The sequence below is a fragment of the Asterias rubens genome, chromosome 3 (assembly GCF_902459465.1).
Source record: "Asterias rubens chromosome 3, eAstRub1.3, whole genome shotgun sequence".
Classification (NCBI taxonomy): Eukaryota; Metazoa; Echinodermata; class Asteroidea; order Forcipulatida; family Asteriidae; genus Asterias; species Asterias rubens.
The window spans coordinates 19,467,512-19,495,292 of record NC_047064.1 but is presented as its reverse complement, the minus strand read 5'-3'; the positions used below and the strand labels follow the sequence as shown (position 1 = coordinate 19,495,292).

Sequence of the window (27,781 nt, the reverse complement as noted above, 5' to 3'; positions counted from 1 at the left end):
TATACGAAATACACGTGTGTTGTGTGCGCAATAAAAAAAATGTTCCAACAACCACAAGTTTACTGACAAGAATATTGCTTTGTTTCAAGCCGAACTGGTAAGTACAATTGTCATGAACACATTAAGGAAGTTGTGTTAATTAGGTATATGAAGAAGGGATGGTAGTAAGTGATTTCAAAGGTATGTTTGTCATTATTTATTCGTCATTATATGACTGAGGAATTGGAAAGAATTGTTACTTCATGAGTCGTGTTTTTTCTCAAGGAGCCAGCCGTAATTTTCTCTCATAACACGGCCGGACGACCGGCCATTGATAGACGTAGACATAGACCAACCACGGAGAATGAAACGGTACGACAGTCAGAACAGTGCATTGTGCCTTGGGAGGCCGACCGGACAAAGGCATTAGGTTTCTAAATCTTCTTCCAATACTTTTGAAGTAGGATTGTGAATTGGAGTTCTTAGAATTGAATACAACAGGTTGGATAAGTTAAATGTTAGTAAAGTTTACAACAAATAAAAATTTAATCAGAAAATGTAGGTCTGCTCTTTTTGATGCTGTTGACATGGTTGAAGGCCAAGTCGAAATGAATCACCAAAATAATGACTGGCTCTGTGTTAAATGTGTTTTCCCTAAAACATATGTTTATGTAAGAAGAACATTTCCTTTTGGTTGTTGTAAATAAAACAATATATGGATCAGGATTAAAATAATATGATAATCAAAACCCTTTCTCCCAACAGCACACACAAGTCAACGTAGGCCCATAGCGCAGGCCTGTGGTAGTGTGGTCTATTAAATCATAGAGTAAGGATTAAATCTAAGTTAAACTCTAAAGATTCAGAAAGTACAAGACTAAATGGCCATGATTTATATCGCTGCTACTCTTCAAGACTTTATGTTTTAATATGTGTTTTCAGAAATTATGAGTAAATTTATTGGGGATAATATTAATTGCTAAAACTCTTTGACTTTTCTTTCCTATTTTTCAATTGCAGGTTGAACCTGACAAACACAACACAAAATAGAGATTAAATAGTGATAGACTCCCTTTCATTGTGAACATGTTTTCCTCGTCTGCAAACCCATCGTCAAACTTGTCTTCGGAAAAAGTATAAATGCAGAAACAAATTGCAAATATTAGCTTTTAAAACAGACTATTACATTGGACATTTCTTTACAATCCAAAATGAATGACACGTTGGAGACGCCCCCAACTTTCCCAGAATCTCTGGGCACATTCACCATCGTTGACTACATAGTATTCAGCATAGTCCTTGTGGTCTCGGCAGCCATCGGTCTCTATCATGCCTGCACCGGAGGCCATCAGCGCACCACTCAGGAGTTCTTTGTCGGCGACCGCAAGATGAAATTCATTCCGGTGGGATTTTCACTTTTGGCGAGTTGGATGTCAGCCATCGCTCTGCTTGGGACACCGGCCGAATGCTACACATTCGGGACAATGTTCTGGCTCATCAGCGGCTCCTACATTTTGGTTACCGTGATCGCCGCTCACTTTTATATCCCTGTGTTCTACAGGTTACATCTTACTAGTGTCTATGAGGTAATTGAAAAACCCTAACCCCCCCCCCCCCCCCCCCCCCCCCCCCCCACGGTCATGTGTTTTCTGAGCACTCTTTGGTGCATCAATGCAGCACAATTGATATAAAAACGCTGCTAGATGCAGAAAATTGGTTTGGCTGCCTTGGTGAAGTGAACTGGTTCACACCAGCCTTAGCTTGGGACTTTTGATAATCATAGTTGTAGTCAGGGAGGGGGGCATCAATCCTGCTACATGCAACACGTGCATTAGAGGCCAACTGCTCTATGTTCCGCAGCCCCTTTTTCGACAACCCTACATGTACATGTATGCCCCAACGTCCCTATAATCCAACATCACTATATTCTGACAACCCTACATTTCGATGAACCTACATACAGATGTTATTTAACATGAGGGCCAATCATAGTTCACTTCATTCTGGCCAGTTCAGTGTTGAACAAAAGCACCCCTATTTAATATAAATTACATGTATGAACCAGTAAAATAAACTGACCAGTGAAATGTAAAACTAACTGGTCCTGCTGGCAGCCACTGAAAAAGTTCAGGGTAAACCCCGATTGTCCTTGCTCTATGATTATGGGGCTTCCTTTTGTGGTTAATGCTCTGACCTCACTCTCCTTGCTCTATGCTTTGACATACAAGAATCATGCACTTCATGTTCATCCATCCATTTTGTTAAAAACAGGTTTTTGTTGTTTTGACCTTACTCAAGTGAACAAGAAGCTAGTATATTCATTTTGGTTTTTACCCATATACACCGATGTGTGTTAGCACTGTATACTCGGTACTTACCTGAGTTTTGTGAAAACAGTCACCAGCATATCACTTTAGGCCCAAGGGTAAGTATCGAGTATACAGTGCTAACACACATTGATGCCTCTACCGGGCAATCCCGGTAGTCTAGTTGGTAAGACATTGCTCTAGAACTGCAAGGGTCGTGGGTTCAATTCCCACCCGAGTAATATACCTGTGACCATAGTGATAAACCATAGCTAGAGTTCATAAATTTTCTGAATTGTGGATTTGAAAGACTGGGCTGATTGGGCTACAACGGCAGACAGCGGTAGTGAGTTCTAAAGCCTAGCACAGGATGATATGAAGGATCTCTGATGTTGAGAAGTGCTTGATTTGGGGATGATGACAGTTTTTTGATGTTGTGTACTTGACTGCATGAGCGGGTGCTGTTTTAAGTAATTTGGGGTGGTTTGTTTTCATCAATTTCAAATCATGAAGACATTTTCTTCCTAACTTTTTTTCCCCCCCAGTATCTTCAGCTTCGCTTTTGTCGTGCTGTAAGGCTTATTGGAGCTCTAGCTTTTATATTTCATATGGTGAGTTCAGTTGTAGGGATTGGAAAATCTACACATTTGTGTAGGCGGCAGGGCCCAATTTCATAGAGTTGCTGACACAGAAAGTATTGCTTTTAAACAAGTTTTGGTCAGCAAAAATTAGCAGGATGGTAAGAAATGGCAAAATTGGAGCTCTAGCTTTTATATTTCATATGGTGAGTTCAGTTGTAGGGATTGGAAAATCTACACATTTGTGTAGGCGGCAGGGCCCAATTTCATAGAGTTGCTGACACAAAAAGTATTGCTTTTAAACAAGTTTTGGTCAGCAAAAATTAGCAGGATGGTAAGAAATGGCAAAATGTCATATCGGCATATGATATTTTCTAGGTTCCCAATTTCTAAAACCTAAAGCAGATTTTCTGTTGCATGTTATTATTGTACTGATGACTTTGGTTAAATAAGTGAACAATTTTAGCAATGTATGGGCTTTTTGTGATGATTAAACAGAAATGAGTGGTCTCTAAAACAAAGCCTTAGACTTAAAAAGATCAGGGTCTTTTATGTATTGTACCTAATTGCTGAGGATCATTTTATGACAAATATTGTATAATCCATTTGTAAAGTAGCTTAAATGTAATTAGTTTTGTTTTTTTTCTCTTTTCAGATAATGTACATGTCAGTTGTACTATATGCTCCTGCCCTTGCCATAAATGCAGGTAATTATCATTTTCCCTTTTTTTTGTTAACAAAACCTAATGTTTGAATTTACAGTAAAATAAATTCAAATCCTCAAATTACAGTTTGAAGCACAACGACAGCTTTGGTCATTTTGAAAGATGCATTTCCGGACTTGGTGACCCAAAATAAACATAGATTAACAAACCTGTCAAAGCTAAAGCCCAGTTGGTCATATGAGTCACAAGAAAATATTGGTAAACCACATTATTGATTGTTTTAACTGTTTTCAAAAACCTTTCTTTTTTTTCTCGAGCAAAGCTATTTCAAGGAAAGTTTCACACCATGACCGTCTTTGTACCTTTTCTATCAGTTTCATATTTAAAACGCTAGTCCTTTGCATGTTTTCTATCCACTTTGAATTACAGTAACTGGTTTAAAAATCTGGATTTCTCTTCTGACTGTCGGATTGGTCTGCGTCTTTTACACGACACTGGTAAGCAATTTCTCCTGAATATTGAAACAAAAATTGTTTATTTTTAAATTTTTAATTACCGGTACTTTTTTTTATCTAAACTACTTTTGTATTTATAACAGTCTTAATAGAACGCTATGTAATGAGATCTCTCTTGTTTCGGTGGCCCAGAAAAAAAAAATCATATTTTTTCCATCACCAAAACAAACTTTCAGTACCACATTTTGTTTCCGTTTTTATTGTAAATCACGAGTTGTGGTATCATGCAGTACAAATGAAACTATTGTGAATATTTTTGTGTGTGAATATTCAGCCATAGACCGTGCGTTACGGTTGTACAGCATAAACTATTGTTATTCCCAATCCAGTCGCAAAATGTACTAAGGAAGATTTTAGTTCTAATAATGTACTACGAGTTAAAACGCTTCCTAATTAAATTGGTGGTGTTATCGAATTGTCTCCCAAATGGACGAAGGAATTGTTAAGAAAACACAAGACCACTCAATAGTTCGTCCTTGAGTATTCAAATTAGATTAGACAGAGTAGATGGCAGGTGCATAAACACCTAATGACGTCTCGTTGCTTCATATAGACCATGTGTCTTGTAACGTCACATGTTTACAAAAGAGCCACAGAGCCTGGACTTCCTGCAGGCAGGATTTGCACACAGCTCAATGAAAGAAAAAAGAAATATTATTTGTATGGAGATTGATATTTTGTTATGAAGGGAAGGGTCACATCTTAAAAATAGGTCAGCTGTTTTTTTTACATTACTCTTGAATTTCTGTGTACATTATGACATCAAACGTAGAAGGTTTCCGTATGACCAGTGCAGTATCTTGCCTGCCAGAAAGGCAGTGGAATGTACAAGTTGTATGTTTTTTGTTATTGTCATTTTTCTATGGTCTTATCATGGAGAAAAAAAGCTTCCACCATGATCTATGAGTATTCGATGACAGTCTTGCTATAGATACATAATTGGTTAATTTTGCTCCTAATGTACCTTAGAGCATTAATTTTAAATACACTACAAACTTGCTTATCAAACCTTATCTTATCCGTAAATTTGTACAATGTGTAAGCGAGAATGTAAACAGTGATAAGTGAGATATGACATGCAGTGACTCACTTCAAAATTGAATTATCAACAAGCATTATCAATGTACAAACTAGTGTATGTCTGCCCTTCACCTAATATCCAAAACATTAAAGCCCTTTTCACATGACAGCAATTTAGCAGGGGTCCCTTGCTTAATTTTAGCATGTTTGTGAAATTTTGCAAGTTGTACTTCATGTGAACTTTGATCAACTATATTTGGACTGTCCAAGGTCCCTGGTGAAATCATCTAAAATTTGTTGTCCTTTATGGACAGTATAAACATTATTGTCACATGAGGTGCATTTGGTAAAATTTCACAACCATGCTAGAATTAAGCAAGGGACCTTTGTTAAATTGTTGTTGTGTGAAGAGGGCTTTACACAAGTTAGCTGGGCTAGTCAAATTGGACTAGAGCCTTGCATGTGCACAAGGTTTTCAGGCCCTCCTGTGTCCATTTTAATAAAGCTGTTAGTGTTTAGCAGAAAATATTGCTTGACAATTTTCTTTGGTAAGCACAAATTGAGTGGGGCACCAGTCACAACAAAGCAAGCTCAATGTTTTATTTGGCTGGTAGCCTTATTTTGCTAAGCATTTATACTTGTCTGTTTTTAGTTTTTTAAATTGTTAATTGAAAGAAACAACCGATAACCCGCCTTGTATTGTGTTTTCCAATGTAGGGTGGTATTAAAGCAGTGATTTGGACAGACGTCTTCCAAACTATGGTGATGTTTACGGGTCTTCTAGCGGTCATTATTCAGGGAAGCTTTGCATTCGGAGGCTTCCAGAACATATGGGAGAAAAGTGTTGATGGAGGCCGTATCAGTTTCAATGAGTGAGTTGTGATGCCTTGTTCTTAATTCGCCCAAAAGATGAATTAAAAACCTCATTCAATATCAATCGATAAACCACAAGGGAGACTGCCAACATAGGACTGAAAAGCTCAGTCGGTAGAGGGCCAGACATTAATCTGGAGGTCATTGGTTTAACTCACGCTCTAGTAAATTTGTTCCTTGTTCAAACCCCTTTTTAAAAACTCATTACTGAGAATGATAACAGAGTCAAGAAGCCCAGTATTTGGGAACAAATGTTTCCAACTAGGGCACATTAACAATGAAGGCTCGGAGTTACATGTACATTGGCTTCTTTTGCCCCGGTCTTGGCCTTGGTGCCCCTTTCAAAAGTTTCCCAGCTACTTAAAGATTTTCCAATGGAATTGCACTTTGCAAAATGAAAAATGCCTTGCCCTCTCCAAGGTAAAATTCCAGGTCTGATAATGTGCAAAATTAAGTCTCCTACATGTAAGTTTACTGGGCACTCATGTTTACATTAAACCTTTGTAATCTGTATAGTATCAGAAAGTATTTGTTTAGTTTCTGTGAATAAAGTAATTTTGATTGCAAGCTTATTATTGCCATATTTTTTCCGTAGACTTGGTATTGACCCAACTATACGACACTCTGTATGGTCGCTAGTCATCGGTGGTACATTCACTTTCTTATCCAATTACGGGTGTAACCAGCTCTCAGTACAGCGCTACCTCAGCTGCCCCTCAGAAAAAGATGCAAAACGGTAAGATAGGGCCCTCGAAATAACCCACGACACCCACAGCAATTACTGAGGTGCCATAAAGTTTTGCTGTGGTTCCAATACAAACTAAAAATTCACCCTTAGAAGTACCTTGTTCTCCCTGTTAAGATTTAAATCTTGTTTGTAAAAATTGTTCACAAACACTTCAGTCTAAATTCAGTAGGTGTCCTTCGAGAAAAAATGGCGCACCCCCTTACACCAGAAAGTTGACCTCATTTTAGCTGCTAGTTCCAGCTGGCTATTTTAAGATGTGATACGAAGTCTCCACAGTCTCCTCATAAACTCCCCCCCCCCCCTTAACCCTAAAAAATAGATGAAATAAAACGTAATCTAGTAGACTTTATTAGTTTTAAAGCTATTATTATTGTAGTAATTCCTTTCCTTGTGCTCACTAGTTGACAATTGTGACACTCGGTTCTTTTCCTTAAGTTATGAACAGTAGTTGAAATCTTTTTTTTACATTTAGATATTTGACTCTCGGTTCTTTTCTTTCTGTGCAGCGCCCTCTATGTGAATTGTCCGCTCATGTTCATTATACTGTCGCTAACCATGATGTGCGGTCTTGTGATGTTTGCCATGTATGGGGATTGCGATCCACTGCTCAGCGGGAAGATCACCAAATCTGATCAGGTAAGAGGAGAACTGGGCTCAAAGTCACAAGAACACTTAGATTCATCACAAGACAAATTGTCAGTAATACCATAGTGATTTGTATTGTGACATCACACTTTGCTTACCAGTTAAGACTTACTTGCTCACACAGTTTGTTTCAATTGGAGTTTGTTGATCAAGAGCTGTCTTTAAAGAAAATATTTGGGAAAAAAAAAAAAAAAATTATTATTGATTTTGATTGATTTTTTTATTTTAAATATGCATTTGTCTTTTAATGCCTTTTGATCAACAGTTCTGAAATTGCAATTTACAACTTTACAGCTCTGAGCAAAGAGTCATTTCTGCTAGGCAACATTTTGGGGTCTTAACATTTTGTTCTAAAGCTTAGCTGCTCAATGAATTTAAACCTTTGTCTTATACAGTGTTATTGTATTGCCTTTAGTTACTGCCGTACTATGTGGTTAATGAATTGGGCTTCATCCGTGGTCTGCCTGGACTGTTTACTGCTGCCATCTTTAGTGGATCCTTAAGGTATGTCGTTGTGTTTCTCAAAGTAGATTTTGACAATATAAACAGGTAGATAGCTCAGTTGGTAGAACACCTGCACATTAAGCTGGAAGTCGCAGGTTCAAGTCTTGCTCCGGTTATTTTTTGTCTTTGTTAAAACCCAAAATGTTGTGTAATTTCACTCTTGTGGTTTATTACTTGAAAATAAATTGGTTGAAACAAAGTTGGAAATGAGACCTTTTTACTGAAGATTTGATATTTTTTTACCAAGTCCGTATGTGGGTTTTATTTACGTTATGAACAAAATTTTATTCAGTTGTATGTAGTCATTATGAACTTGTTTTACCTTTCTATAAAAAATGAATGATACTTTTTATTTTGTTCAAGGTGATCTTTAACATCAATTTAGCATTAAAAAACTTCCATATTTTTTAAAAACTGTTTTTCCCAACAGTACGGTGTCTTCAGGGATGAACTCTCTGGCGGCTGTAACCCTTGAAGACGTTCTCCCTCACAGGAGATTCAGCGAGCCAAGAGCTGCCCTCGTCTCTAAGATACTAGGTAAACAATCAAGGAAATCTTCATCATGGTGTGGCCATCTTGTGTCGCCCCCATTGAAATCAAAGTAACCATATCGAAACAGGGGCCAATTTCATAGTGCTGCTTACCTTTCAGCAAATATTTGTGCTTAAAATTTTGCTTAAGCTGGGTAGGTGGCTTACTTGTGCGTCCACCATGGATTTGCATTTTTACATTCTGGGCATTCTGGACAAAAATTTTGAAGTTTGGCCAATGCAGGCTGAATGAAACGAGGTCTGCAGAATGTTTTTTACTTGGTTTTAAAGACACTGGACACTATTGGTAATTGTCAAAAACCAGTCTTCTCTTTTGGTGTATCTCAACATATGCATAAAATTACAATCCTGTGAAAATTTGAGCTCAATCGGACATCGAAGTTGCGAGATAATAATGAAAGACAAAACACCCTTGTCACACAAAATTGTGTGCTTCCAGATGCTTGATTTCAAGACCTCAAAATGTAAATTTGAGGTATCAAAATCAAATTCTTGGAAAATTACTTCTTGCCCAAAACTACGTTACTTCAGAGGGAGCCGTTTCTCACAGTGTTTTATACCATCAACCTCTCCCCATTACTCGTTACCAAGTAAGGTTTTATGCTAACAATTATTTTGAGTAATTACCAATAGTGTCCACTGTCATCAAAAAGCCTGCTGTGCAATAAGGTGATAATTTGTCTTGTCTTTTTAACAACCTTTTCTTTTCAGAACCAAGACTACTAAAAAGAGATTTACACATGGTGCTACCGCAAACCTCACCTTAAGATTAATTCATTGTTACTTATTTCTTTTGACCAGCTTGTACCTACGGCCTGCTGTGTGTAGGTCTTGCCTATCTGGCTCGTCAGATGGGACCCGTCTTACAAGTAGCTCTGAGTCTCATGGGATTCATCGGAGGTCCTCTACTCGGTCTCTTCACCCTGGGACTATTCTTCCCCTGTGCCAACAATAAGGTATACCCACTTGGCTCTTCCATGGCAAAACAGCTTTAAAGGGAAGGTACACGTTTGGTAGTTACTCAAAACAAATGTTAACTTAAAAACTGACTTGGTAACGAGCATTGGAGAGCTGTTGATAGTATAAACCATTGTGGGAAATGACTCCCTCTGAAGCAACTTAGTTTTTGAGAAAGAGGTAATTTCTCACTAAAATAATAAAAGACTTCTAGCTAGAAGTATTTTATTCTTATCTGAAAGCACACAAATACGTCCAACAAGGGTGTTTTTATGACCAATTGAGCCCAAGTTTTCACAGGCTTGTTATTTTATGGTTATGATGGGATACACCAAGTGAGAACACTGGTCTTTGACAATTACCAAACCTGTATAGTGCCTTTAAGGGGATCGGGAGTCTTATATTTGTTTTATCTTTTGAGGCCCTGTTTGTATTTATTTGTTTTTGTTCTACAGTTTTTTTTGTTTACAGTGTGAAACTTGAAGTGCATTTTTTTCTGTAAACCGCATCGAGCGATTTTGGCACTTTAAAATAATACTAAATAAAATTATTTATTAAAATTTTAATTGTCGATTTTGTTGCTACATGAAGGGTGCACTTGTTGGTGTTTTTGTGAGCTTCGGCGTATCAACATGGATTGCTATCGGTAAATTTCTGAACCCGACACCACTCACCGGTCTACCGACAACCCTAGACAACTGTCCCGATCTAAACACGACGATGACGACCCTTGTCGTTGACTACAGTCCTGTTAATGTGACAACATATGAACTTTACAGTCCTGGCTACGAATCAGCTTTCACTACTGAGCTAACGACAGAAACAACTCCAGAAACAAGGTAAACTATTCTTGGGGGTGTACCTCCGGGGCTGCTTGAAATAGCGGGTCTTTCAGATGATTCTTTTTAGACCTCGGACGTTTGATTTTTTCAGGATTTTTCAGGATTATCTTGAGAAGAGTAGTTGGAAATAAATGTTGACTCGAATTGAATTGAATTAAAATGCAAACTGATGGAGTGGAGATGCCATCGTGTGCTTTATGTTTTTTCGATCCACCTAAAACTATTTGATATTTCTTCTTTTGACAGCTCTCTGTTAACTACCTTCTACAGTGTGTCCTACCTATGGTACAGTGTCATAGGAATGACTGTTGTACTTGTAGTTGGCGTCATAGTTAGTCTCATTACATGTAAGTACAGCTAAGTGGGGCTTCCCCCCCCCTCCCTCCCCCTGTGTTTCTGGCAGATTGTTCTTCGTGTAAATTTCAATATTCAGCCTACTGGTTTTTGATGGGACCAGGCGTGGATTTCACAAAGAGTTAAGACTAGTATTATCTTGAGTAAGGACGATTTACTCGTCTTTATTTAGGACTAGCCATACGTTTTTAATATCTCCTAGGACTAGTCCTAAGTCAGGACGTTAGGACTAGTCCTAACTCTTTGTTAAATCGACCCCAGGTTTTTACTTTTTCTACTGTTTACATTTGTTTCAGGTATTAAAAAGAAAATTTAATGTTAACATGTGCTATTCAGTTTTTATATGTGATACATGTTTTTAATTAACCATTTTTGAATTGAATTGAATTGAATTGAAATGTGCTGAAATGAGATTTTCATAACTCTTGTTTATTGTTGTTTGTGATTGCAAATTGTATGTATACTACTGTTTTCACTCTATTACTGTATGTACTGTCGTTATATGGTAGTTATACTAATTATGGTTATTTTGTCCCAACTTGTAGTTGTAGTTTTCAGTTGTATTTACTACAATAATCTTTATTTATTAATGCAAATATTTTTGGTGTATTAAATTTCCAAATAGGCCTATTACTTTTTAGGTTTTGTTTGAAACGTTCACTTTTATTCTGGGGATTTGGGGATAAAGAATATTATTCTGCATTTTACCCAAACACTAGTGTGTGTTAAGCACTGTTTACTCGGTACTTTCCTGAGTCAAGAATACCGAAGACGGTTGGTTCGAATCCCACCCAAGGTGTTTGTTGAGGACTCCATAAAGTATACATCTTGATTGTGTTTCAGGTGGAAACAGGGACGAGCCTGTAGATTCCTCACTACTGACCCCATGTATTGCCAAGCTCCGCTCCTGCAGTTGCAGAAGGGGGTCCCACAAGATGCAGCGCCTGGTAAGTTTATTCCAAACTATGGCGTTAACACCAAGGGTGTCTTTTTTGGTCATTAATTTTTTGTTTGAGTAATTACCAATAATAATAATAATAATAATACTCGATTTCTTATATAACGTTTTATCACACCCCTGAGGGGCGTATCATAGAGTTCAGTATTGTTGTTTTCCTGCAAGGTATGTGGAGCTTTGTTTTGAATTATGAGGCCTATTCCTTTAAAGCACCATGTTGTGGTTTACAAGGTGTTGTGGTGCAATATGCTGCAAACCAGGAAGATCTTAAACTTAAACTAAAAGGTATACCCTCCTTTTGGTGGTTCAGAAGTTGGTCGATCATTTTTGTTATTTTGTTTACTTTACAGGATGACTTAGATATGATGGACACAGGCCCTGGAACTGGCTACTGGAAAATGCAACCCGCTGATGATCTGGAGACAAATCTCTGATAGTGTCAAGCAGGGATGAAAAATTTTTAAAAATTGTCCGCCTGGAAAAAAAAAGTTGCTGTTGTTTTCTTTAGATATAAAAAGGATCCTGCTTTTCTCTCATGCTGAGGAAACAGTTCCTAAAAGCTTGGAATTGTTCCTGAAAATCTGCAACTTCTAAGGTCTACAAAAGGGCAGAAATCCCATAATTTTAACATACCTACTAGTACTATCATCTGGACCGTACTTTCAGACCTTCTTGTTAGCAGTGACTCTTTCACTGTGGTGTATGTGTTTGTGGGTAAGCATTACTTACGAAGTGAGAGTCCACACAAGGCTTGGGTTGGAATCACTGGGCTTACATTTGTCCACACTTGGTTTTCAACAGTGTTGAAGAATACATTTTTCCTGAAGTGTACAGAATAAAGGAATGTCCATAAATGTTATGTAACGCAGAGCTTTGGTGTGTTGGAACATATCTACCTTTTGAAACAGGGGTCGGTTCATGTTAAGACAACTTTTCATTATCTCCATAGCAATTTGTTTTGTGATATCACACTTTGCTTAGAAATTAAGATTGATATGCTGTTAAGATTGATCTAAGATCTTTGTGAAATCGACCCCTGAAGACTTTAACAAAAGGGTTCTGGACTTATGACAGAGCGGGGACAACCTCGCTTAGTGTATAATACCAACGAGGACGTCACTAAACAAAAACTAAGTCCAAACAGTGAGAAGTTCCCATTTTACAGGGTTGACAATTATATGTGTTTTAGGGATACATACAAAGTGTGGACATCAGAACAAAAGAAGTCCACATAATGTAGGTACTTAAAGCCATTATACACTTTCGGTAAACAGGTTTGTCCAAGTCCCACACTTCGTGTATCACAACTTATATATAAAATAACAATCCTGTGGAAATTTAGGCTCAATCGGACATCGGAGTCGGGAGAAAATAACGGGAAAACCCACTCCTGTTTTCGCGCGTTTCGCCGTGTCATGACATGTGTTTATAACAAATCCGTAATTCTCGTTAATTATAATTTATATTGTTTTACCGTTTTCTCAAAAAGTAAAGCATTTCATGGAATAATATTTCAAGAGAAGTCTTTGACCATTACCTTCTGTAAACCCTGTAAATTATTTGTAAATCTGTGAACTTTTTTTTTTTTTTCTGTACCGAAAGGGTCCAATGGCTTTAAATCACTTACACACATCCTCGCAGTGCTATTTTCATTATTGAAGATTAGGATTTTTGTCATGTGTACGGAACAAAGGAACGTCCACACAGTGACTGTAAAACTGGGTATGTTTGTGAGCTACAGGAAAGTGTCAAAATGGTAGAGACCTTTTTTTTTACTTACAGATACAATGCCTTCCACATTCAATGTTTTCTGCGGAAAAAATACATGCATCATTTATACAGTACCTACAATCTTGGTTGTGTTGTTGCCAACCAGATACTTTTTTCGAAACCTTTTTGTATCAGTGGACTTGTGTGTGAAATGTAGTGACTTTTATACGTGCTCTTACCAAATATCCCAAAGCATCATCGATGTAATGTGGCCTTCCAAATTCAAGGTTTGGAGAAGAAAGTTGAATGATAGAGGATGCATCTTTATTAATGAATGAATGAGTTCTGAACGATACTTTTGACTTTTTAATTTGACTTGTTGCAATGTACCTGTTTTAAAGGGAAGGTACAGTTTTGTTAATTGTCAAAGACCAGTGTCCTCACTTGGTGTATCCCATCATAAGCATAAAATAACAAGCCTGTGAAAATTTGAGCTCAATTGGTCATCGGAGTTGCGAGAAAATGATGAAAGGAAAAACACCCTTGTTGGACGAATTTGTGTGCTTTCAGATGGGAATAAAAGACTTGTAGCTAGAAGTCTTTTATTATTTTAGTGAGAAATTACCTCTTGTTTTTTATACTACCAGCAGCTCCCCAATGCTCGTTACCAAGTCAGTTTTTAAGTTGATGTTTGTTTTGAGTAATTACCAAACGTGTACCTTCCCTTTTGTGTTCAACCCTTCTACTTTGTGACCATTCAATACCATCCTTAATGGATTTTATTGAAGGATGCAACATGCTTGCCTGCGATATAGTGACAACCTTAGTGCACTTGAATGATGTCAATGTTGGTCACCTTGCTGGAAATCGGTACCAAGACATGTTCAGCGTACAGTTTTAAGTCACTCTTAAAGGCAGTGGACACTATTGGTAATTACTCAAAATAATTATCATCATAAAACCTTTCTTGATTACGAGTATGGGGGGAGGTTGATAGTATAAAACATTGTGAGAAACAGCTCCCTCTGAAGTGACGTAGTTTTTGAGAAAGAAGTAATTTTCCACGAATTTGATTGCGAGACCTCAAGTTTAGAACTTGAGGTCTTGAAATCAAGCATCTGAAAGCACACAACCACGTATGACAAGGGTGTTTTTTCTTTCATTATTATCTCGCAACTTCGATGACCAATTGAGCTCAAATTTTCACAGGATTGTTATTTTATGCATATGTTGAGATACACCAAGTGAGAAGACTTGTCTTTGACAATTACCAATAGTGTCCACTGTCTTTAAAGCTACACATTAGTTAGCACACTTAGTTGAGGGTTTTTGTGCTGCTTGTATTTTTATGCGTAGTTGGTGTGTTAAATGTGTACAAGCTTGGGTGGTCCTGTGGGTCTCATGTTCTTGATAAACCTTGTAGAGACTAAGCTTTTGTTACTGCCAAAAAACATTGCATCTTTTAGTTCCAATTTCAGTTTGAAATGAACACCATTTCCCTTTGAAATGAACACCATTTCCCAACTTTAACAATTTTAATTTCGGGATCAAGTTGGCTCAGTTGTTCCCTACCCTGACTTTCACCCCAGTGGTCCCCAGTTCGAATCCCACGTCAGACCTTAGTCATGCATGTGGATTTTGGTTTTCAGTTCCCACCTGATTGCGTCGGTTTCCCCCTGTGAGGTTTTCCTTCCACAAATAAAACTAATTACCTATTAATCCTGTTATTGGCATTGATTGTGCTATCGGATGTGTACTTGAGATAACATAAAAAATAAATAAAATAATTCTTATAGCGTGACTGGAAGGACGGCCTCAAAATGAAGCTACTGAAAACTTGTATTCAACCCTTTTCCCTGGTCTTTCTGTTTTTTGCGAGTAGATTTCACATGTGTGAGAGATTAGCAACAATTTAGTGACTAGCAAGTAGGATTTGAAACTTTGCATGGTGGAAATAAGATATAGAAGAGTTTGCGGTAACACCATGTAATGACTATCTCTAAATGAGTTGGGGTGGTTCTGAAAAGAACCGTTGGATTAACTCAAGTTTCCCTTGAATGCTTTTGTGCAAACTGAATGATATCTTTTTGTTTCCAGCACTGAAGGTTCCCTACAAGGAAACGTATTCAAGAGTTGGGCAGCACCAACTTATTGTGGTAGTAATAGTATATGAATTATTATTTTTTTATGACATTTTGGTCTTGAGACCATCCTATTTATGTGTACAACTACCAAACGTAACCCTGCCTTTAAAAAAAAAGAAATATCAGAGGATCTCTTTGTGACGACTTTCAATTTGACCCTATAACTTATTCCGAAAGCCTGGGTTGAATAGCCAGGCTTTAATATTAGAATTTTTATGCATTTGTATAGTATTTATTTAAAACAACTTTTTTACCCAGCGATATTGTATTTGATGTTATTGTATATACCACACACAGATCCTTGACATTGATTGATGGCCTCACATATCATCTAATATTTTGCCATGTATTTACTGCAGCGATGCTCCAAAATTGAATATTGGATAGGCCCATTCAACATTGATAATTATTGGATGGTTTAGGCGTAGCTTTCCAAACTAACCATTTGTCACAAATGAGGCTAGGTCATGTCATAGGGGGACAAGACATTATTCACACAGTTTTTTTTAGAAAGGGTATCTAGAGTGTGGAGTGGACAACTTTTCATGTCTATTTTTTTGTCTGAGAATATTTGTGTGACTTGCATAAAAACAAATATTTAATGTATTATAAATAATTGAATGCAATATTGAATGCAATATTGTATGCATTGAATGCATTTCGTTCCTGCAATTGTTTTAGAATATACTTTAATCATCCATTGAAATATGGCTTTTCCGTTTCACTGGCTTATCCTCGTGCAAATGGAATAATCGGTATTTCATCTTGGAATTATATTCTGCGACAATGCATTCTTAATATGTATGAAATATTAATATACGTAGGTTTGTAAAAAATATAATTAATTGCAGTTTCTGAGTAACCTGATGGGAGTATTCAGCAGTTATAGATTTTGTTTTCTTCGTTTTAGTTAAAGAGGCAATTGATGATTTTAGTCTGTACTTTTTTGTTAACTTTTTGCACAAAGCGAGTGTAAAAGATCTGTCTACTTTCTTAAAGGTAAATTTATCGTTTGTCAAGATTTTATTTGGTGCCACATGGCTCTGTCAGTGTCCATGTTTTATTTCGTGATGCAAAAATGTATTCTTTGTTTTAAAATACCACGCAATGTTGACTATTTGTACAAGAGCTAATATTAAATGTGTAACTTTCTGGGAAAGTTTATAAAGCAAAGTGATAACTATTTTGGTGTTCAAAATCTTAGTCTTTACACTGGTGTGAGATAATATCCTTTAACCCTACCCCTTGTTGCGCATACCTAGAAAGCAAAGAATGGAGATCAAAAGCGCATAAATCCGGAATAAGCAAAGTCATGACATTAGGCCATAGTCTATTCTTTGGTAAGAAGAAACAGAAGAAAAATCACACAAAAGTCAATTTACCTTTACATCTACTATAACAGCAATTTAATATATAAAAATACAAGCAGAAAGGTATTGACAATTAAAGGGTCTGTATACATTTGGTATTGACTCTGAAAAAAACCTTATTTGGTAAGAAATACAGCAGCTTTTGATGGTATAATGCACTTTGAGACACTTTACACTATGACTAAAATATATCACTTTTTAACCCCCAAAAATTTGAATCTGAGAAAGGGCACTGTACTGTTGAGAGTAACTTGTCTTAGATTGTGTATTCAAATAGCAAATTATTCCTGGATGGACATAATCCCTCCAGATTTTCGGCAATATCTCAAAAAAACACCACCGCCTTTTGAAATGAATTTCCCACAAGTTAATTTTATGGTATATATCTACAACTATACATGATTAAAACAAATAGTGGGGCCCAATTACCAAATGTATATGATCCCTTTAAAGACAATTTCGTGGAATGAAAGGCAAATTATAATACTGTTTAGAACAAACAAACTGTATAGTGGGAGTTATATAGATCCCCAGAGACAACAATCAAATTTCATATTGTGTAACAATCAAATTTCAGTTACACAATATGAAAATGAACTAATATCTCTTTTAAACTATTAAATGGTTTTAAGGAAAATTAATCAGGAAGAAAAATATATCTATAATGCTGTTAATATTACTCAAAACATATGTCGTAGCTTAGTGAATGAAAAGTCTTAAACTAAATATTAATAAACATATAGTCACACGGATATATGGTAACACTAATGTTATGCCAATTTTATGATAAATGATGTGTTGATCCTGGCTCAAAATTGCACCTGTTTTGGTTGTATTCATTTTGAAAATACAACCAAAACAGTTGAAGTTTCTCATAAGTGGTGTTTTCTAATTGAGCTAGAAAACATCACCTACTTGCTTACAGCCACACCGGAACCATTAAGTTCTTCAAAGGATACACATTTTCCGAAATCTAATTTACTCCTTGTTGTTTTTTTGTGCGTAGTAATTTACATGTATAAAAAAGCCTCTTTTATGGAGACTTAAAAGTCTTCAATACAAATACTGACTGTGAGTACATGGGAAAACAAAGACCTTTATTGTGTCGACCATTTTGGATTCTTTCCATTCGAATCGAGACTGGATGGTAATTTAGTCTGGTCACCCTTTGTATGTTTAAAGATAGTTTATAAGCAGTCATGGACGAGATTGGATACATGACTTAACTGCCTTATGATAAAAGTCTAGTATTGGTCCAATATAAATCTAATTGCATTGCATTTTGAGAATTGCTTTCCTTATACGTAGTACTTATTGTCAAGAACGAGGAAGAAGTCCTTAGTTCTTGAACATTTGTTGTAGTTTCTGTCCAGAATTGTTTTTTGCAAACAACAAAAGTGGCAGATTATCTAGAATTGTGATACTGTTTCGCCTTTTGACAAAAGGCTAGCGTCTATCACACGGCCATGACCCTGCCGGTTTTACCCAGCCGTTTAAGAATTTGTCGCTACCCTTTTTATTCCCTTATTTATCCTACAAATTACCCCCAAAAATGTATGTCACATACTATGTGTATAAATTTTATACTAATCTTTTATTATCTTCTAATCGCATTATTATGTGTTTTTTAAACACGATAGCAACAATACAAAAACATTTAATTCTCAAGAAAGAAACTAAACACTCCAAAAACATTTTAATAGTATTGACCGCTTCATTGAAGAAATTCATTCCGCATGAAAGATGTAAATTACACATCGCACTCGCGCACTTATACATCCTTTTTATTTTAGACTGTAGGGGCTGTTATGCATACACAATTGTGCCTTTGCCTCGTGCACAACTCTACGCCGTTTGCCGACCAATAGTGTCTGTACGCGTTCATGAATGTAATCAGCATTTTTCATGGAAAGGGCTAATTGTGCTAAGTATTCTCAGTGATTTATTTCATAAGTTTACAGCTTGAGCTAGAAAACGAAATAATAAAGGCCCCCCCCCAAAAAAAAAAAAAAAAAAAAAAAAAAAAAAAATATAGAAAAAAAAAATCGGAATATAATTTTACCTCCTATCTTTTCTATAGCATAGAACCCCATGATGCACATTGCAACACCCTTAGCAGCAGCCGTAGCCACGGCAACCACATCCATATCTGCAGAAGCCACAGCCTAATCTTTATTATGTTTAGACCTATTTAACCCCAAGTTCAGTTTTGACATTGGTGGCAGGCCCATCCATATTACTCATTCCAACCTTCCGAGTCTGACAAAGTCATAAATGGCCATTATGCAAATTTCCCAGACAGGAAACCATACAATGTAGGCAAGAAATGCCGAGCCTGGGTACCGAAATTTCAAAAAACATTTGTTGTGTTTTATAGCTGAGCTGCCAACCAACAGGGATCGTCACTAAGTGTTTGAAGGCAATTAGTGGCTATGTGAATTAACAGGCCTGGAATTTCATGCTTGAAAGGGCAAGGCCATTTTCATTTTGCAAAGGGCACTGCCGTTGGCGAATGTTAAAGTCTATGGTCCAGGGGGGGGGGGGCCTCCATGGCCTCGGTGAAATTACAGGCGTGATAGTAAATTTTGAAAAATTCAGGGAAAAAAAAAAAAAGATTCTTTGCTTCAGGAATACTGATTTTGGTCGGTGAAGGTTGGCAGCTCTGTGCCTAAAAAAATATATATAAAATTTCAGACATGATTCCAATAAGAAGTTGATATTTCCCTTTTTTTGATGAAAGAACGTGGAAGCGAGTAACAATTGAAAATGTCTTTAAAAAAAGGCAATGCATTTCAACAAAAATTTCAAAGCATGATTTCTACACTGACGCTACCATTAAACTTAAATACGCTGTAGTGGTAAAGCCATGATTATCAGTAGCGTTAAATCCGTAGCAAATAAGTTTTCGATTCTGAAAAACCTAGTGGTAATACACTATGCCCAAAATACCACAAAAAAACAACAAACTTCCAATTGAGATTACATATCTACCACATCAAATACCTTTCAAAGATTACTCAAAATTTGTTCTTTTAAACTGAATATAATGTGAACATTTTAACTATCGACAAATTTTCCAATAGACTGTGCAAGTCTCACCCCTTTTTTAACATTTTGAAAGTGCGCAATCGCTTGAGCAATGTACATGGGACCAAAGTGATCCAATATGTTAGAACACCCATGAGACATGCACAATCTATTTTCTTCATCTGAATAGGCTACTTTTATGTTTAAACTTAAACCTTGTGTTGATTTGCATACAAAAAGAAACGTTTAGCTTAAATCTACTTATAGTACAAAACACCACCAAGGTGATTTAGAGGCTATGGAAATCTTGTCACAAAATTTGTCATAGTCATTATTTTGTGTCACAGCTGTACCAAATGTCATTGTTAATTTCTTAATTACTTTCACTATGTTCATGAATGACAGGTAAAATATGAACCAAATGTCTGATATTATGTTACAACCAACTATTTGTTACAGTTTAGAGAACCTACTTTAAACACATCCTCTCCTTTCTGTTTTGCTCAGAAGTTCATCTTCTTAACATTCCCCTTCTGTCATGCACTGTAAATACAAACAACAACAAATAAACAACGTCAAAACCTTGTTCGTCCCTGCAATGATGCATAATTAAAAACAATTTAGAAACAGCACCGAATTCATACTCTGGTGTTGCTGGTCAGCAGAGTGTGGGTTTGAGTCCCAGTCGTGACACCTGTGTCCTTCAAGCAAGAAACTTAACCATGATGATTCGTCCTTTGGTTGGGACGTAAAGCCGATTGGTTGGCATTGATTGGCAGCATATTGCGCCACAGCACCTTGTAAACCATAAGGAGTAGGTCTCATAATTCTAACGTAGTCCCACGTACCTTGCAGGAAAATACTGAATGTTAAAGCGCCTTGATTGTCACTGAGTGACGGATATGCGCGCTATATAAGAAGTGCACTATTACTATTATAGTCCTTTCACACAAGAGCAGTTTAGCAAGGGTCCCTTGCTAAATTGTAGCATGGTTGTAAATTTTACAAAATGTACCTTGTGTGAAAGGACAACTATTTTTTCTACTGTCCAAGCTCTCAAAGCAAAATCTTGTCAAACATTTTAAAACCATGCTAAAATTAAACGTGGGACCCCAGTTAAATTGCTGTCATGTGAATAGCACTTTAGAAACTGACCACGAGAGTCAAAACATGACCAAGACTTACCAGTATTATCCAGACAATTACCCAAGGCAAGAAAAAAAATGTGATGATCGCATGAAGCAGATGGTTCACCCTGGGTCTGTACAAAAAGAACAGTGTGAGAAAATAGAATTAAAGGCACTGGATACTATTGGTAATTACTCAAAATAAATGTTTACTTACTTGGTAATGAGCTATGGAGAGCTGTTGGTAGTATAAAACATTGTGAAAAACTGCTCCCTCTGAAGTACATATTTTTTGAGAAAGAAATAATTTTCCACTAAGATATTTAATTGGATTTCGAGACCTCAAAATTAGATTTTTAGGTCTCAAAATCAAGCATCTGAAAGCACACAAATTCGTGTGGCAAGTGTATTTTTTCTTCCATTATTATCTCGCAACCTCGACGACCAATTGAGTTCAAATTTATACAGGTTTGTTATTTTGAGCATTATGTTAAGATACACCAAGTGAGAAGACTGGTCTATGAAAATTACCAAAGGTGTCCAGTGTCTAACTCTGCTAGGGTCGAAACGTGGGGGTATTTTTTGCAAAGAGAACACTGTAATACATCTCTCTCTCTCTCCAGTCAACTGACATCCAGTTAGGGAGATCTCTCTCATGTTTTGATAACCAGGTGATAAGCTGAGAAAGAGCTTTTTTAAAGTTTAAGTTTTTTTAAGTGCCCTGCCCGCTAGTCTCAGACGATGCTGTTGTATTTGAGTGGATAGTCTTGGTTCATTGCCATACAATTCAGTATTTGTCATATCTTTTACTTCCGCAGAAGTTTTGTGTAGCTCCCAAACACATTGTTGGCTAACTTTCGTTTCACTTTCAATGTACTTCCTGGTATTAAACTTTGGACTTCCACATTGGAAGTAGTAATAGTAATCTCCAAAGCAGTGATACTGTTACAGGAACTGTGAAATAATTACGTAAACAAAAAGTACAACCTAAGATGATTCAGAGCTTGTATTTTACACTGCACCGCAGGTCTAAGGGCGGGAGAATTTAGCATTGGGCCAAATTAATGAGGACCAAACAAGTTTGGCTGTTTTGTTCAAAATGTGCAATATCTTTGATTTGAAGAAATGATATATTCCAATTTTGACTGTGAGTTTGAGTCTGGTTAAAGCTTTCAAGAGCATCAAAGTATACCATAAGAAAAATGAGATACAAAGTATCTTTCAAAGATTGTTCAAATGACAGCAGTTTTAAAGTTTGTGGAAAGTTCTTTCCCATTTTGATTCCTGTAAAATAAGTTCTGGTGCAGTGAAAACTTGAAGCTCTATGCCCTGCATTCTTGTTAAGTTTTACAAGATCGAGCCCTGCTTGTGTGTTGTGTGCAAAAACCAAAAGAAACAGTTGGGAAATCCCACCGTTGTACCGGGTCAAATATGGGGGCAGAGGGAAACCCCCTAAATGCTCCCAAACATTCTTTTCCTTCTGTACAGAGGTACCCCCCCCCCCTTTCAAACCTCTGAAAAACTCCTAGGATAACAAAAAGAGGGGTATCAACATGCCCCATATCAAGCACAAAAAGGAAACTTTCATTCATTTAATGTTTTCCTCCCTCAAAAAAATTCAAAGAAAAAATGAAATGGCTAGACTATGAAACCATTGTGAGTTATTTATAATATATTTTTTTTTAAATATTCTTCGTCTGAAAGTAGGTCAGCTGGCTGCAAAACCAATGTTGATGCAAAATGTATACCCCTGCCTAGATTAACCTGTCTTCTGTGGCAGATGCTCTCGAATGAATGGGGGGTTGAATGAAAATGTTCAAATTTAAGGACTAAATCATTCAGATGTTTATTATTTTATAGCTCACCGTTGCCGCACTGTGGTAGTCACGATAGTTTGCTGAACTTGCGGCTGTTGAGTCACCACCACCACACCTGCTGGCCCCTGGGTAGGCACTGGGGCATAGCCCTGCGGCTGAGGGTACCCAGCCTGGTAACCTGGCTGGGGTGGCGGGTATCCCTGCTGGGGTGGCGGGTATCCCTGCTGGGGTGGCGGGTACCCTTGCTGGGGTGGTGGTTGGTACCCTGCCTGGGGTGCTGGGTATCCCTGTGGTGGGTACCCTTGCTGCTGGGGTGGGTAACCTGCTTGCTGTCCCTGATTTCACAAAGAAAAGTTATTTAAGTAAAACAAAATTGATACACATAATATGAGCATATTTTTTCAATATTATCAGTTCGTTTTGAGATTAAAATCGCTTTGGGATTAGGAGTTGTTGGTACCCTTGCTGGGGTTGTAGCTACCCTTGATAGAGTTGTGGGTACCCTTGCTGGGGTGCTCGGTACCCTTGCTGGGTTGTGGGTACCTTTGCTGGGGTTGTGGGTACCCTTGCTGGGGTTGTGGGTAACCTTGCTGGGGTTGTGGGTAACATTGCTTGGTATGTGGGTGCTGCATATCCTTGATAGGGTTCTGGGCACCCTTGCTAAAGTTGTCGGTACCCTTGCTGGGGTTGTGGGTACCCTTAATTGCTGGGGTTGTGGGTACTCTTGCTGGGGTGCTGGGTACCCTTGCTGGGGTGCTGGGTACCCTTGCTGGGGTGCTGGGTACCCTTGCTGGGGTTGTGGGTACCCTTGCTGGGGTGCTGGGTACCCTTGCCAGGTTATGGGTACCCTTGCTGGGGTGCTGGGTACCCTTGCTGGGGTAGCCTTTTGCATGAATAAAATATGTCACAAAAATGCACACATTATGGGATTTGAGGTATTGCATGGTGACGTACCAATATATATTTGGTTTGCGATAACACTATGGTTGTGCATAGAGCAGGTAGATTTTGTTCTTTGGAGAATAGTTTTGCTTTAAATTCTACCACCACGGAGTAAATTTTTCGGAATTCGGGAGACTTTTAACTGCTTTTTAACTCCAACCTGGGTTGAATGTAGAAAATCGGCCGTGACTATTTCTACTAGCTATACTGCCGCAGAGCGAGTTCTAAATTGGTCTCAACATTTTTTTTAGCTTGCTCTTGGCCATCATCAAGAGACTGAAATGCTCACATTTCCAACAATTATCTTGATCTTCCAATTAAATTTGTTTAAAAACCTCTGAACCTGCACAAAGTCACAGTGGGTGACCTACCAGGAAAATGAGGTCACAATCAGTAGATTGTAAGGTTGTTTTTCCACAAGGGAAGACTAATGTTGTTTTTTGCCACTGACAAGTTCACACATTATTGATGTTAGCCACCATCATGAACAGTTTTCATGGTCACCATACAATACACTGTACTGGGTACAGAATGCAATACAAATTTGTCCATTGTGTCAACAGTAGGCGTAGTCAAACAGCATTGTACTTCAGTCAAGCATGATTGAAAACCTGTAATAATTCTTCTGCATTCACATGACAAACACTTTGTAAATGTATTAGGTTGCCATCTTGGGCAAGGAGGAAGTACCATTTTAGGCCTACAGTGAAACTGAAATGAGTTTGATTGAACATAATCTTTGGTTTGCAGGAAGAACCATTCCATGCATTGTAATGTACACTATCATGCAATAAAACATGGAGTAATAAAACAATCTATGGTACATGTGATTGTGTGGACAAATAATGAAAGCAAATTTGAAGTACTTTTGTGAATGGATTATTACATGCAAATACTCCCATTCCCCAGACATCACACTAGCTATTGTATGCAATCCAGACTCTCCTAACAATACATGCACCCTTGACTGTGTAACAGACATGATGTATTTAATATATGTTAAATTTGCATGGGGGATAAAGAATGTTAATGGACCCTTCCCATGAAATATGCTAATTACATTCACGCATGCGTACAGACCCTGTTGGTTGGCAAACGCCATAGAGTTGTGCACTAAGCAGACGCGCAATCACGTCTGCGTGACGCACCCATTACCCGTGTACAAAACAGCGCGATGTTCCCTCAATTTGCCAACCAAAACGTTAGTGCGCACGCGCTATGTGCAAATTACATATTTCATGGGAAGGGTCTATTATGGTTTTTACCCATATGCACCGATGTGTGTAAGCACTGTATACTCAATACTTTCCCGAGTCTTGTAAAAAAATATTACAGGAATATTTCTCGGATGGGATTCAATGACCCTTGCAATTCTAGAGCAGTGTATTGCCAACTAGACTACCGAAATTGTCCGGTAGCTAGAAACAGTGCAAATTCTATGTTTTGGCAGAGGGTACCGCAACGATATAGTAGATGTTAAAGACATGATGTATTGGGTAAATATGGGCAGGTAGTGAAATCGTTGAGGTCCCTTTATGCGTTCAATTTGCTAAAAACTTCTTAAAAGGATTCGGGTACTTTTTCAAAATGTCCACAGATTTACATTAAACTTACAGGGTTTGAAGATAATGATAGCATTATCAGCCCAAATAATGATCAGGCATGTTTGCTATGTTTTCGAAAGGGCAAGGGCACCAAGACATTTTCGTCTTTGGTAAAGGGCACCCTATGAGGAAATTTCTACTGGAGCATTTCAAGGGGCACCAAGGCAACAACCAGGGGCACAGAGGCAATTGTCTTTGTTGCCTCCGTGAAGTATCGGGCCTGTGCTTTGGGGATAAAGATATTAACTTTTTCTTTTACAGTTAACTGAAAGCATCGTTTTCCCCCTGTGTCCTTGTAACAAAAATTGGGGCGGTCATTGGTTCAATTCCAATTCGAGTAGTGTGCCTTTGGATTTTTGTTTCCATCCTAGGACACAATGGGAAAACAATGCTTTCTGTCTTTGTCCCCAAGCCCCCAACCACTCCCTTCCCAAATAGCACTCTACACCAATGACCTCACTATCGCTCAAAATACCCAGCTGTCAGACAAAAATTTCACTACCTACCTGGACACATACGTACAAGTATGTAAGTAAAGTTTTTAACGTTTGTCTGAGATCAAGCTTTTATTTTTAGTATATAGTGTGGAGTGCCATTACAATTTACTCAAAAAAGGAACACATGACATCAATGGAACCGGCGGTGGTAGCCTAACAAGAATGGGAGACTTTTAGACGGTCCTTTTTCACAGTATTGCGCGTGCGTGCTAAGACCTACACGCGCAATACTGAGCATGCATGAGCACATGTACGCTCAGAGCTGCAAAAAAGGACCTAATGTCTGCTGTCGCCAGCGTCTCAAAAGTCTCCTATCGTTTACCTTTGGAGGTTCGTAGGGTGGAGGTGGAGCAGACATTATGCTGGACTTGGTTTCTTCCAACCAACGATAAAGATTTCAAGCGTCAATGAAAAAATGTCGTAGCTGTGTCGGAAACGAAGTCAAACCTGTGCATAAAGAGAACGAAATTGTGTCTGATAAATAAATCATAAGAATAATTTACATAGTTAAGAAAAAAACCTGCCTAGACAGCTGTGATGATTACCCCCAAGTTGCGAAAACGTAACCCTGCTCCCAATGAGGGTTACATTATCGCAATTAATTACCCCCAAGCTACATGTATGGTATGGAGGAAGGTTCATCGTGATTCAGAACAGAATGCGTTATGGGTAGGCAGATGGGGCATTTGCTACCGTGATGTATGTTGTCATGCACAACCTTTACATGCATGGCCTTTGCGTGGGTTCAACAGCGCCCTCTCAGTATCTTGGACTTGATATTTTGATATCCCCGATAAACCTTAAGATGGCTGTGGAAAGCGACAAGCCTCGGCTTTTATTTTTTATTTGTTGAATCGGGCATGTTAACTTAAGGATTGTCATATCAGTATCACTATCAATCATCAGCAGATCAAATTAATTAATGATGTGACACAAAATTAATGTGTTTTTAAATTTACTCACGTCACGGATCTCCTTTTTAAAGTTTTACACTGTCATGTATTTCATGTGCCCAAGTTGTTTAGTTTGCTCATTAAGATTGCTCATAAATAAAAATAAAAACACTGTGACATTTGTGTTCAACTTTAACAATGTTTAAATCTTGAATGATCAAGCGAAACTAAATTATTTGTTTGTTTGTTTAGATGATCTTCCCATGAAGGGAACTCGGCAAACTCCCACAAGGGGATATAAAGCTGGCAACAGCCAATCTCTCTCATCATACAAACATTGGTTTAAAACGTCTCTATGATTATGAATTGCACAAATCAAGAAATTGTGATTCAGTAACTAGACGACAATATTTATTCTGGGAAAAGTTTCCGTATGGCGCCACCACTTTTTCATTCGATATAAAATAATATAGGAACTTATTTACCTGATTGAACAATGATATATCCCTTTTTGTAAAAATGAGTGAAAAAGTGGTGGCGCCATACGGAAAGTTATCCTTATTCTGGTCATTGTTAAATCAGCGATAGCTGGGGGATTCGAACCCACAACCTTGTGATTGCAAGTCCTGCAGTCTAACCACTTGACCACGGTGACCAATCATCATGATCATGTGACCATCCATACAGGAACATAACCCATCTGCAATCGGCTGCCGCGAGAGTTGTTTTTTTCCCCTTCGGTTTACAAGTTTCGGATCGAAGAAACAGCAACAAAAATAACATAATTCTTACTTACCAATTGGATTCTGAATTCAATATTGTAGGGGTATATTTTGTTTCAAAATAGTGAATGTTGAGGATGAAAACAGTTCAAGGTGTAAAGGAATGCATACGGTGTGTACGTTTCGTTCGTCTTCACGTACGTACCGACCGTACATGAATGTCTATGTTTGGCACATGACGTCGCCCAAAAAGGGAGAGCGAGAAAGTGCGTAGTTCATCGTCAACACTGAGGGCGCCAAAAGCAACTCTAAAAACTTCGCACTGCGACGGTGCAGGGCGTTGAAAATGCTTGTTGATCGTGATTAATCATAGAGCTGTGGGATTAATCGACCACCCATCCGATCCCGTCCTTACCCCGTCACATTTTTTTTT

General features: G+C 37.8%; 2 protein-coding genes across 2 annotated transcripts; one reads left to right on the top strand and one right to left on the bottom strand.

Moving 5' to 3' along the window:
• Positions 1-13: 13 nt before the first annotated feature.
• LOC117288574 (sodium-dependent multivitamin transporter-like) lies at positions 14-11,954 on the top strand. The gene is made up of 15 exons (XM_033769481.1): positions 14-97; positions 1,000-1,565; positions 2,831-2,896; positions 3,519-3,570; positions 3,958-4,025; positions 5,781-5,935; positions 6,532-6,672; positions 7,191-7,320; positions 7,745-7,833; positions 8,264-8,370; positions 9,186-9,340; positions 9,933-10,180; positions 10,430-10,530; positions 11,381-11,484; positions 11,846-11,954. Exons 2-15 carry the CDS (start codon positions 1,191-1,193, stop codon positions 11,927-11,929), a joined length of 1,875 nt encoding a protein of 624 aa, XP_033625372.1. The 5' UTR covers positions 14-97; positions 1,000-1,190; the 3' UTR covers positions 11,930-11,954.
• Positions 11,955-16,726: 4,772 nt separating this feature from the next.
• LOC117287901 (annexin A7-like) lies at positions 16,727-27,579 on the bottom strand. Its single transcript, XM_033768513.1, has 5 exons — positions 27,423-27,579; positions 26,056-26,180; positions 22,739-23,025; positions 20,932-21,007; positions 16,727-20,289 (listed from the first exon to the last, which is right to left on the bottom strand). The coding sequence occupies exons 2-5, from the start codon at positions 26,089-26,091 to the stop codon at positions 20,266-20,268; spliced, it is 423 nt and encodes a 140-aa protein (XP_033624404.1). The 5' UTR covers positions 26,092-26,180; positions 27,423-27,579; the 3' UTR covers positions 16,727-20,265.
• Positions 27,580-27,781: the final 202 nt, after the last annotated feature.